General features: G+C 34.6%; 1 protein-coding gene across 1 annotated transcript in view; it reads right to left on the bottom strand.

Annotated features, from left to right (window-relative positions):
• The window catches only part of DNAH7 (dynein axonemal heavy chain 7), a 116,003-nt gene that overhangs the window by 77,400 nt on the left and 25,129 nt on the right, over positions 1–13,474 (bottom strand). Inside the window, exons 15-20 of the mRNA XM_075711559.1 lie at positions 12,996–13,220; positions 11,396–11,542; positions 10,104–10,789; positions 7,500–7,686; positions 2,635–2,828; positions 1,298–1,496 (exon numbers count right to left, since the gene is read on the bottom strand). Of these exons, the coding sequence (XP_075567674.1) occupies positions 1,298–1,496; positions 2,635–2,828; positions 7,500–7,686; positions 10,104–10,789; positions 11,396–11,542; positions 12,996–13,220 (1,638 nt within the window). The remainder of the gene's footprint in view (positions 1–1,297; positions 1,497–2,634; positions 2,829–7,499; positions 7,687–10,103; positions 10,790–11,395; positions 11,543–12,995; positions 13,221–13,474) is intronic.

Raw genomic sequence — 13,474 nt, 5'->3', positions numbered from 1 at the left:
AAAAACCCCAAAATGTCATAATATGAGCAAAGTGATCACACAAAATTCCTGAGAACTGATTTCACAACGTTCTAAAATTATTCTTGCCATCAGATACTTAAAATTTCCTAGCTCCATCTACAACAAAACTAGAAAACAAGTATAAATACCATTTAGTTAGAAGTAATATCCCAAACTGAAAGTTTTTTCATGTATTCATTCTAGTAAAAACCCACAGCTTTTAATTTTGTAGATCGTATTATTTAAACTTATATTTAACTTCAAGTGTATTTTCTAATAATAGAGTGATTAACCTGGTTCTAGCGCCACTCAAGGATAATCCCAGCAAAATCAAAACTTGCACTGGAAAAAAACTTCAATTCTATACCAGCAGGTTATTTTCTTGCCATTAACAAAACCCAAGCAAGAATAAAGTCTTATTATCAACAAACTCCTCAATAAATTTAGACAGCTCCTCAGACAAGCAGGGTAAACTACCTGAGTGAAAATCTGCCATTTGTTTTGCAGTTTCAAGGTTCTTTGCTTTTAAAAATCTATACATACAATAGCATCAATAAAAAAAATAGATTTATGAGGGAAAAATGTGTCTATATTGACATTAAAACTATGTAAATGTTATCTGGTTTAGATCATTATAAAATTCTGTAGTCAAGGCTAAATGCAAACAAATGGTGCTTAACCATTTTGTATTCATGCAGCTCAGTTTGTCTGTGTCTGATAAGTACCAAATATATCAGGTTATTCACTTTCTTCTGTACTGATACGCCACTACAATAATTAAACTGTTGTACTGTAAGACAGTGTCAGGGAAAGTGTGTGCACATTTAATTACCACTTGACATTCAAAAGGACCACAAAAAAGAAGACTGAGATGGTTAAATATATGACACAATGATGAGACACTGTAAAGACTAGAACAATACAATGTGAAAAGGTAAGTTAAGGGTCTTCATTAAGCTAGTCAGAATTAAGAGGAACATTAAAAAAAACCATGGGCAATCTTTCAGTTTAATCTTGTCCCTTAATACAACATCAAGTGTAGGACAATCTCTGGCAAAAGAATTCTTGGCATGAATGTTTTTGACTCTACTATTTAAAGAATTTTAGAGAATTTTACAACCAGAAATTGACACCAGAACTAAAAAAGAAGATATAACCTTCAAAGACTGAATTCATACTTTCCATGTTTATGCTAGATGCAAAGAATAAAAAGTGATTCCAGTATACGTTAATGTTTACTGAAGAAATCAATGCTGAATGACATTAGCCTAGAAAATAAGAGGTTAGAACTTGTTACCTTGTGGACAGACTTCAGCATAGCTGCCTCCAGTTCAACCAGCCATTTTTCAACTTGACCTCTAGCTTTTGATGTCGAGATTGTCTCTATGAGTTCCACAGTCTCTCCTTCACTGCTTTTAATGTGTGTAATATCTAATACATCAGTAAATTCCACTCTTGCAATTCCTTCAAAACACTTTTTCAAGTGAGGTTGTACCCTAGAAAACAAAACTACTATTAAACAGCTTCTGACAATTTTTTCTTGCCAATACTACCAAAGAAGATCTAATTAAAAAAATATATATTTCTGAACAATTTACTTAAAAGATCATTTTAAGTTTGTTAAAAAAAAAAGTTTATCCTCAACAATAATTCTAGTGCACTAGCCCCTGCAAGATATTACCACAATATTTTTTGAAGATCAGTTTAAATATGTAAAAATTACTTACAGTCTATGTAACATATAAACTAGTAAGGATAAACAAGTATTCTTTCTTTAACTGCTAATCCACCTACAGTACATAAAATTCCATTATTTATACCTTCCCAGCAAACTATAATAAACATTAAGGAGTTTGAGTAAAGCAACCAAGTACAACCTTAACACAATAGCTTGTAATAAATAACCAAAAAAACTTTTAAGATTTTTTTCTTCACAAGATTTCTTGCCCTGTTTATTGTACTGTATGAATATTTCTCTGTAATTGAGCTGGCATTTAATTACTTATTTTCATTCTTATTTTTGCATGACCTTGCACTGCACTTACTGCATGCTATCAAGTCTGCATATTGGGAATCAAACCCCAGTTTCTCTGCTTATAGCAAAGGCTATATTACTTAACAAGATCGCTTCTGCAGGAATTTTCATAGAGTTAGTTCCACTCAGTATAAGAAGGACTTATACTGAGTTACACTTTTTGCAGTTTAACCCTCAATGAGGTTGGGGAGTAGAAAACCCAGAGAGAGTTAAAATACAGGAAAAAAAATCTGAAATAATTAGGACTGCCCCTAAAAAGGTAAAACTCAAGTCAGTGGTATACAGGTTCCATCTGATGCTCGATTTTCTACTGGGAAAAATCAGGTATGTTAATTTCACCATTAATTACTATATGGACTTCTGATTCTTCTGAAAACCAGTGTATGAAAGGGTTACTAGTTTAGAAAACAGAACTGAATTTAATTACCTATATTAAAAATTACTCTGCGTTTACCTATTGTAAAATCTAACCAAGTAGATACTTAATACCATCATTTTCAGTGAGGAAAAAAAGAGCGTTCTGGGCTCAGAGAAACAATATGACAAGACTATCTGCATGCACTGTGAGTCACAAATACATCTATTAAATATTACCATACCGAGTAGGATCTTTGGTCTCTGAAAGAATCTCAAGGAGTTCATCATTAGACAAAAAAAAGAATCTGGGGAAAAACAAGCGCTTCTTCTCTAGATATTCATTAAGTCCCTTGAGAATTAGCTCCAGAAATTCATTGCACTTCCTCAGTTTTTCCAACATCTCGTCTATTATTACTACTGTCAGCACATGTTTGTCCTGGAAAAGAAATTATTCCAGATAAAATTGTTAATGACTTCTCAAGTAAATCACCAGACAACACTGCAGGAAGTCTTAAGCAAAACGAATCTTTATTTCAAATTCTGCTTTACTCAAACCATTCTCAGGGTTACAATTTACTAATTGTAAATCAATTCAATCTACCACAAATATATTAAGACATATAGTTCTTTCCAAATTCTTTCTAGTGCTTTCTAAATTAACCTCTCAAATTAAATGAATGTAAATGCTTAGGAAAGCTACTGCATAACATGAAAGTTATCTCAACTAATACAAACACAAAAAAGACTTTGCAAAAGATCTAAAGGTTGCCGAGATGAGAAGCTTTAAAGAAGTACATCTGTCTGAACACCAGGTTCTAGCATTTAATATGCCTTATGACCAATTTATAGCCTAATCATCATTACATTTTTTAATGCTCACCAAGTATGGGGTTTTGGGAGGAAAACACAACACACATTGAAAAGTAGGAGATTATGCAGATTTATGACTGTGGAAGTCAAACCAAGCAAATGCTTCTACTCAGTTCCAGTATGGGCTTGGGCTCATCTGTGACTGAATTTATTCTAGTTCAATTCGAGTTCAGGCCCGCGCCAGTACATTAATTGACTTGTTAACCGTGAAGATTCAAACCCACTTGTGTTGCAATACATAATGTTCTATAATGACAAAGTCCTGGCAAGGAAATGGAGAGTGATAAATCCCAGTCCCCTGCTCCACTTCCCAAAGTCTGGGAACATAGCTTCTGCCATAGCTTCTCCTTTACCACCTAAACCAGTCTGCATTTCCCCAGAATTTGAATGGAGCCAGAATGACCACAGGTGAGATGGAAACAGCTAACTAGAAATGTTAGTCAACCCTTAGCTCCCCTCTGCTCTGGCCAGTGAATCTGCACCTGTAAGGACACAACATAGAACACATATGCAGGATTAAAATAAAAAAAGACACAGGTATATCCAACCATAAGAAACACCAAAGAGATTAGGGAGAATTTCAGACTAGTCAATCTACTGACAGCTTGTAAGAATTGCTGACAGTAGCAACAAAGAATACTCCAACAATGGACAGCAGAAATCAAAGATGTACCTAGACTATTTCCACTAGGAACAGTTTTGTCAGAGACCATTACAAATAAAGAATGTCCCACCTAGAGAAGTCCCCGACAGGGTTTGCAGAACAACACAGTCTCACAGAGCAGAAGTATGGGTGACTCATGTTGCAAGGGACAGATGAGGAGGGACAGGCTAGACTGCTGTGCAAAGCCCAGAAGATGCAAAAGGTATCTGTAAGAAACAAACCCCTCACAGGATAACAATGCAGATTTGACCCAGTAACCTGACTGCTGTTCAGCTTCAGTTTGGAGAATTTAATAATAAATTCCAAGTTCAGTTTCAGTTCAAAAACTCATAACATTTTGAAAATATTTGCAACGTGCATTCAGCTTTCCTTCAATTCCCTGCTCATGTTACGCATATACTTCCAATCTACTGAAAAAACCCCAGAACTGTATGTTTACCTAATTGATCTGCATGGGGGTGCACCTTCCTAATACGATAATCATAGTGTTCCTTTGTACATAAAATACATTTACCTTCTGTTACTTGCCTCTTGTATCATACCAAACCAGAACGAATTCAATAACCACATATACTTTTCATCTATGCATAGACAAGCTGTCAGCATACAAACATAATTCATAATTGGTTTTATAAAACAGTTTTTAATGCACAAACAGCTGTATAACTATACATTGTCAATAGAAAGAGGTTTTGTTCCTTTTCGTAACATATTTATCATCAGCAAGTAGAATAAGTGCAACTGGTAAAGCAAATCAAAGCTGTGTTGCCAGTTTTATAAATGGGATACTTCCTGCTTGTTTTTCCTTTCATATGAGGAAAAAGTCAGAAAAAAAATAATTTATGCTTCAACATGAATTTCCTATTTACAGTTCTGCTAAGACATGAATTAAAAAAGGGAATGCCATCATTCTCAGTCATTCAAAACACCAGTGTAACTTATTTTGTTAGTGCCACTGTCAGTGTCAATTAGGAGAAAAAACTGTATCAAGAAAATAGTATAAATGAAGTGTATAAAAATAGTTTGAATACCTTGTTAAGACCATCACTAACTCTAGTTTCTAAATATAATTTTTAACATATCACAGGTTGTAGCCTGGGATTTTTTTTTTCTTGCCTTTTTTTTTTTTTCTTTCTTCCCCACAAAGACAAATGAGCTTCTGTATCCTAGATATTTTTAAAATTTACAGGAAGTGGAAATGAAACTACTACGTAATTTAACCCTCATTAATGTGCACTGCTTAAATTAGATATTTAAAATGAAGGAATAATATATGATTATTCAAATTTGTGGTGAAAAGCTAAGCAAATAAAGGAATTTTATAATTTTATAATACAAAGCAATTTTATAATACAATGGCATATAAATGCAAAAAAGCATGAACAGACTCAAGTTAGATTTATGCTTTAAGAAAGACCATTCATATAGACTGGGGGAAGAGAATTCTTTTAAGCCATGAAACTCAAACATTGCATTTGCGGAAACAGAGTGCCATCTTCTGGAAAATAGTGCCTACTTGTTTAGCCAAAATCAACTTTAGATTGTTAAACTTCTATTGTGGCGCTTACCCTCTCCTGTACAAAGAAAAGATGATTCTTTTTTCTGCCAGTGATAACATACATCACATTCAAAAAATTTTACTAGCACTGAATATCTGAATTAGCTTTTATCAAAACAGATCATTCAGCACATATATAATACTCAACTAAATTCTGAAATTCTTGCCCTTTTTTATTTTTACCCAGTTTCTTCCCTCAAATTAATACTATTGATTTCACAGCTCTATGGGATAAATTCCTGATTTTCTTCTAAATCAGAAGAAAAACAGAGCAAGAAGGTGGGGGAGTGTAAGACAGAAGGAGAAAAAGAGAGAGAGAGGGAGACAGGGAGGGAGAGAAAGGGAAGGAGAAAGAATAAAAAGAGAATAAAAAATGAAAAATAACTTTAAGTGATCAAGCTGAATTTCCAGGAAATTAAGCAAATGCTTCTTTTTGTGTACGACACATTTTGTGTACTCCTAGATTAAGACCATATCTGCAATCTGAACAGAGCTTAAACCAAAAGATTTCAGACTGAGTGAAGATTTAGCATTTGCCCTAATGACATAATGGATCTCTGAAAGTTCTGCAAAGGCGTGAGACAGATGAAAACAAAGCTTCTAAGTTTTTCCTTCAAACAACCACCTTATGTCCCTACCCTGGAAAACAGTGGACCTCATAAATCCTCTCAAGCCTGTTGAATAGTTTAGTAAGCCCAGTTAAAAACAATATTAAAAATGCAACATCTTACTAGAAATGCCCTTGATATTAGGGAACTTTTTCAGAATGAATGCAGCTTTTTCTCATCATTCTGAGAATCATTCTAATTACATAATAGGATTACCAGAATTACTAGGTAACTGGTCATTCTCTGAGGAACAGAATTTGTAGAGTATGCATTCAGACCATTGATCATGTAACTGCTGAAGAATCAGCTGTGCCAATTTCAGGTGTTACGTCTTCCCTAACTAGTACCTCCTCTTTGCTAGAAGATATTGCCTCTCAGCACAGTCAACAGAAGAGATTGCAGGAGTGTTCTTCATCCATTTAGGCTGGCAAATATAGCCAATCTAACCCGATCTGAGGCTGAGAACATCTAACTACTGAAGCAAAGAGCATTCATATAATCTCATCAATTGATCCTAATAACAGTGCTAACTTCTGGAAAGGGTCAAATAAGAAGCAGATTGGCAAGACAGTATCATTTTGAACTGCCAGACGTGTGCAGTGATGGTGTCTGACAACTGCCTTATGTACTGATTTATAGTAGATCAGAATAGTATTTTTGAAGCAAGTTAAATATCTAAACAGTTGAAAGGTACAGAGGCGTCTCTACTATTCAACATGCAAATAAACAGCATTTTTCCTCGAGGAAAAATCAGTGTCAAATTTCATTGATTCATGTCAATTGACCTACAGTGCCAAGATCATTGCTATGTTACTTTGCTTTTTATGCTGCTTAATTTTACTCACCATAATGGCACATGGCCTGTGAGAAGAGGCTGGGAGAGCTGGACTTGTTCAGCTTGATGAAGTGGAAATTAAGGTAGAATTTAACTGTAGCAAGGAACTACATGAAGGGCAATTGAAAAAAAAAACAGAGCCAACTTCTCAGCAGCAACAGCTGGGCAACAAGGGGCACCAAGTACAAATCTTTGCTTGGGAGGTTCAGCTTGGATATTAGGAAAAAAATATTCACTAGGAAGGTATCGCAGCACTGAAGTCTCTGGAGGTAATCTGCAAGAAATCTCTGTCCTTGGAGATTTTCGAAATTTGGCTAAACAAAGCTGTGGCTGACCTGATGTAGGTGCTGGCAAAAGTTCTGCTTTTAGAAAGAAGTCAGACTAACTGAACTCCAGTGGCCCCTCCTGATCAATGCTTCTATGATTCTATGTGAAACAGTTCTGCAAAATAATTTTTAAAAGAATCTAAGGAAGGGGGCTAAGATGAAACAGAAAACAGATTACTGCGTTATCAGAAGCGATTTTTTTTGGTACATACTGCAAATTCGCTCTATTAAGACAGCAGTACTTACCTGAAAAACTGATTTCATCAGGTCTTTCCAAGTCTTAACCACAGTACTAAATCGTCTACTTTCCTCTGGCATCTGAGCCATGATATCAGGAGAACTGAAAATTGGCTCCAAGTAAAGCCAAGTAGCCTGAACCTTCAGCCATTCATCCAGGATCTCCTGTACCAACAACAGCTTTCCTTCCCATTCCCTATAAAATAGCATTAGTTCAAATGCATTAATTGATACTTCCAGTAAAACATTTCCAGCAGACTGCTAATATCTTTTTTGGCAATTTGCATATTCAGCAAATGCAACAGGTGTAAGTTTTAAGATTTCAGCTGAATATCATATTCACCTAGCCTCATTTCCTGCATAACAAAGTCTACATTAATTTCTGCATCATCTGTAAGGTTGATTGTAGGATTTCATGAACTAGGTTAATCCAATAAATAGACTAACAGTGAATAAACCTAGCACACACTTTAGCATGTAATAGTATCTGTGGACAAATTCACTTCAGTTGAGTACTGAATCTGGTTTCTGGCATATACCAAAGCCCAGACTACTATTTCTAACTGTTTGCTAGGATAGACAGACTGAGATAGCAAAAGACAGACATGAAAGTAACCTAAACTACTAAACCAAAAATATGTAGACATTGTCCTAAAAAGACATGTGGTCTTAATTAAAAGATTTCAAGTAGTAAATAGACCAATGGTTAAGTCACATTTTATTTTTGACTTCAAATTCCAAATGTGGATGTTGAACACATTCATCTGATAGATTAAAGAGTCTTTCAATATTACTGCACACCACTATTGGTACACATTATAACTCAATAGCTATTCAGTCTTTCCTTTTGACAGCCAAAAATTCAATATCCTTTCATCTATCATTTTTTCTAGGTCTCCTCAATTTTCTGCATAATTTTAAAATTATTAACACCACCATTTGGCCATATCTCACCAATATCAGACAGATGTGATATTATCAGTTCTCTAATGTCATTGGTATTCCTAATTCACTGACATAAGCAATTTGCAAAAAATATATAAAAATAAAATGCTATTTATAATCCAATAAACAAGTATATACATATATTCTTCTTTCCTACATAAAACCAGTGAGTATCATTTTTCACAACTTGCACACCACTGGACAGTACAGATAGAATTATTATAAAAAGTGCATGCTGTTAAAATACATATTGTATAAATGAACCATGGCAATAATTTTCTCAACAGGACACTTGTACATGGGCTGTACTGAGATCTGTAAAATGATACATGTGAAAACATACTTAACTTCTTCCTCCCTTCATTTACCTGCCACAGATTCTAAACAACAGACAGCTTTGCTTGCATGTACCTTCTCCTCTACCCAAAGTCCCTCTTTCATCTTTTAGGTATTGGTACTACTTCATCTCTGGTGATTTTGCTTCTACCAAGAGGTAGAGAAACATGCAGCTTCCCAAGAGGAAAGTTAGGCAGGTCAGTTAATTTGCTTACACCAAAAATACACAAAAATTAAGACGAGGAATTTAGAATAATCTCTGGCAGCAATCCAGAATTCTACATGCTTTTTTGAGTTATTGAGAAAACAACCATTGTGTAATTGCGAAGTAATAGTAATACCTGGTATTATTACAAATGCTGTCAGTCACCAAAAACCTCTGATGAAATTACCATGGTGTGCTTACTCTTTCTAAATAGGCAAACCCTACCATTTTACATTAATGAGGAAGGAACTCTGATACTATAGTACAGTAGTAATTAGAGAATGAATACTTATTGGAACGTACCTGTATGTATATGTACTTATGTATTCATATTTATTGAATATGTGCTGAAAATGGAAATACCATTTTTGCAGGTTAATGGGAGTTTGGAGGTGCCTATATAGCTAGATAATTATAGCCAAACTTCAGATGAAAGATTTTTGGTTTTCCACAATATGCTATGTTTGGGGTATTTAAGAAGTGAGCAAAGTATTTCTTGAGTAATCTATGTATCTATTGAGTACTAGATCTATTGAGTATCTAGTAAAATCTATGCTCAAAGATGGAAGCACAGAATTTTTAACACGCAATGCTATGTTTTGGAATTTAATTTTCGGCATTAGGAAAAAAGTATCTTTCATCACTTCCCTGAAATTTGTCGTGTTTTCATTTTCTTCATCTCCCTTACATACATGCCCTAGCATTTTTAATTGTTGAAAAGCTAAAAGATTCAGTAGCTTTATAATTTAGGTAGAAAGCTTAGACTATATACTCTTAGTCTACAACCTTTCCATCTATACCTCCGATATGTTTTATCTGGTAAAACAAAGGTAATGTTGTGATGCATCTGGTACTTAAAGTACCAGAGTGCATTAAAAATATTTAGCAACCTCTCTGATGCATTAGCACTTCCCATATCATTAATTAAAAGTAAAAATCAACTTTACAGGATTAAATAGTGTGTAGCTTGACATAGGACAAAAGCTTTAGCCCTTTAAAATGAGATTAATTCTCTGCTTAAGGAGGATAAACAAAAGCATTTGAAGTCCCTATGCTTTAGATTAAGCAGAAAAAATTCCTTATTTGGTAACATTACTTGGTGACTTTCTATTAGAAAAAAAAATTACCTTATTCTGTTTTCGTAATGCTTAATGAATGGAGATCCTCTCATAGTCTGAGTTTTGACAATGTGGTCATCCAGTAACATCTGAATATCATCTACCGATGACAAAATATGGGTTCCTGTTTCTCTATAGGGAAGAAGAGTGAACTCCATTTGATCCCATTCAGAAATCATTCTCGTTAAAGCTTTCTCAAGTGAATGTTCTTTGCTGGCAGTTTCACTGATGGTCTCAAACTTCTCTAGGAATGGTTCAAGATGCAAGTTAATATATGACAATACATTTGAGTCTTCAGAAGGAGACAGTGGTAAACAAGCAATTTTTGACATCTCTTCCCAGTGCCTTTCTTGCAAACCAGGATTGCAAATGACCTGAATTAGAGGAATGTGGCATCTGAATTCCTCTACTTTTGATTTAACCTGTCTTGCTATTGCTAATGCATTTGGAGAATTGTGGAAGGCTTTTTCTAGTTTATACAGTCCATGCCAGTAGTTTCCTACATCCACCTCTACTTTGTCTGGATTCACTTCTGTAAATGATCCCTCTGTCCAGTCTTTGTGTTTTCTGTTGAATTCAACAGTCATATCATAGAGACGAAGATAGGGAGCAAGACTATTCCGGATGTTTTTATGCTGAGGGTACTGAGATACTGGCCATCCAAAGGACTCTTCTTCTGAATTAAACTGTTCAATCTGTTGAGAAATAAGTGAGGTCTGAAATACAAACAAAGTCCGTGATACCAGGCCCTTACCACAGGGATTAGGGAAGATTCTGGTGTCTTCAAGAACCTTCAAATTAAGTTTTGAGTTACTAAGCCAGTCTATTATGTAATTCCTGCCATTGACTGCAGTTAAAGCAATCTTTAAGAGTAACAGCTCAGCATTCATGCCAGTCAATAGAGAAATATAGTTAGAGGTTTAAAATGGTACCTGGGTATTCCTCTATAACTTGCAGTACCATGGAGGCTTTAACAGACAGGAAGTAATAATGAGCATCAGGAACTGCACTTCCAAGAACATAAAAATCTAATTTCTATGCAAACCTACATAAACTTAATCCACTCTCTCACTATGCAAATTGCTGCCGTATTAACTCAAGACCACGTAGTAACAAATTACTGTGCTCAGTAAATCTGCAGTTTAAAATCACAAATCATGTAAATGTATTTCATAGCTGAATTAAGAATTATTTTGTCACATCTCAGTAACTGCATTATTAAGCAAACTGTTGATTCTGATAACACAAATATTAAGATTCACAATTTGTACTATTGGACTAGTTTAGACTACAATCTGTACCTTGTTAGCAGCAAGATCCAATTTTGTATTTAATGCTTGAGCTTTCTTCAAATACCTGTTGACTTCCTGAATATCTCCAAATGTGCTAAGTTCTTCAACTTGCTTAGAGTAGCTTTTCAGTTCCTCAAGAAACTGTTCACAGCGTATCTAATTAAACATCAAGCAAGCATATAATAATTTAAAAAAAACCCAATAAATTTCTGTAAAAAGAAGGAATAACTATTCTGATTTGCTATAGTAGGACACTTTATACTTGCAGAAAAATCCAAGACATCCCACCTATTTGCAAGTATCTACTCCACCTAAATTACAGAATTTGCCCTGAATCTTACTGTTACCTGCAGTGACTTATTGGGCTGACAGATGTGACTTGGGGTTCTATGTCATAGGATATAATTGGACATAGAAATTTCTGCTTTCTGTGATGGACACAGTCAGCAGGCTAATAATAGAAAGCTAAATTCAAGTTCCTAGTATAACTCAAATTGAAATTGAATAATAGGATTAATCAAATGACAAAGCTAAACAGTTTCACAAGGCAGAGGTGTCTCTTGTCTTAAAGCCACACAGTTCAAGGATAGCTTTTTCCTCGTATATACGACTCCACAATACATAGTTCACATTGAGTATCAGTAGTGGCCAATGTCTGAAACCAAGCGTCAAACTATACAGAGTTTATATAAATAACAAGATTAACAGTCTATGCTGCACATTTATTTGTAACACAATAACACTTACCAGCTACTTCTTTAAACATACTGCATAAACATAGAAGCTCACTATCTCAAAATAGGTATGATCTAAGACAAAATGATCATGAGACTAAGGAGCACAAGAAAATGTAAGCAGACAGCTATACAGGCAGTAACTGTAACAGATCAGTAGCCTAGTAATTAGCAATCTTTGTGGAGAGACCCCACCACTTAGAATCATAGAATCATAGAATGCTTTGGGTTGGAAGGGACCTTGAGAGATCATCTAGCCCAACCCCCCTGCAGTGAGCAGGGATAATACAACAAACTGTACTGTAAAAGCCTAGGAAATATAATGAAAAATTCTAACAGAAATAAATACATGTAGAGTACAAGAGATCAAAAAATAAAGCCAAATAAAACAAACCTGAATCAAGATGCACTTAAGTTATAAAACTACATTGACGTTATCCTAACAGCAAAATCACACTTACAAATTAATGCTTGCTTTTTTTTTTGAGCTATCATAGAAATTTCATATACTGCCATTATTCCAAGGGGACTGCTCATGTGCATAAATCAAGCCATGTACATGTCTTTAAAGAATCTATCTGAATTTTACTATTTCACATACAAACAACTTTCATCAACATCACTGGAAGTTCTGTGACCAAAAAGCTTTCAGAGCGCAAAATGTGAGAGGTGGCTTGTCTTGCAGTACTTGTGGATATGTGAAAAGAAAATGAGTGGAAAGAAGCAGGCAAAAATTAGTTAATATCAAGACTAATATAAAAACATCTACTTCAAAATTCTTTTTAACTTTTTTTTTATTCCATCCATTATTTCATGTCCTATATGCTATTCAGAACTAGCAGCTCAAGGATTTTTAAAATATTGACATTACAAACCTTAAGACCATCTTGAAATTGATCTGTTTTTTCTTTAATTATCTTTCTGTGCTCTTCAAAGATATCTGGCATTCTTGCATACCATTGAAAAACATTACTGTTCAGTCGAATGTCTGCTGGCGAAAAGTTGACACATTCTATCAGGAAAGCAACACAACTTAGAGCATCCACTAATTTCTGCTCCAATTCAAGCATGTCAGAAGTTTCCACTTTCTGCATACAGGCCTGGAGAATAGAAATTAAAAGGGAAGATATTTTTTGTGTAATTTAATGCCAAAACAATGACTGTAGTAGTTAATACTTAACTTTAAAAGCTTGTTTTTTATGAGGAAAATTAAATAAAATTAGAAATACATGATCTGAAAGAGTGTTTATTTGGAACAGCATGGTACTAGCCATTTTTACAGCATATAACTTGTTCAACTACCTATTTTATTAAATAGCTAAAAGAATGGGTGAAGCTGTATGCACAAAGGTTT

Source organism: Pelecanus crispus, chromosome 5, assembly GCF_030463565.1.
Source record: "Pelecanus crispus isolate bPelCri1 chromosome 5, bPelCri1.pri, whole genome shotgun sequence".
In the NCBI taxonomy this organism is placed as follows: domain Eukaryota; kingdom Metazoa; phylum Chordata; class Aves; order Pelecaniformes; family Pelecanidae; genus Pelecanus; species Pelecanus crispus.
Note: the sequence above shows the minus strand (reverse complement) of the source record. Positions and strands in the feature narration are given on the sequence as shown.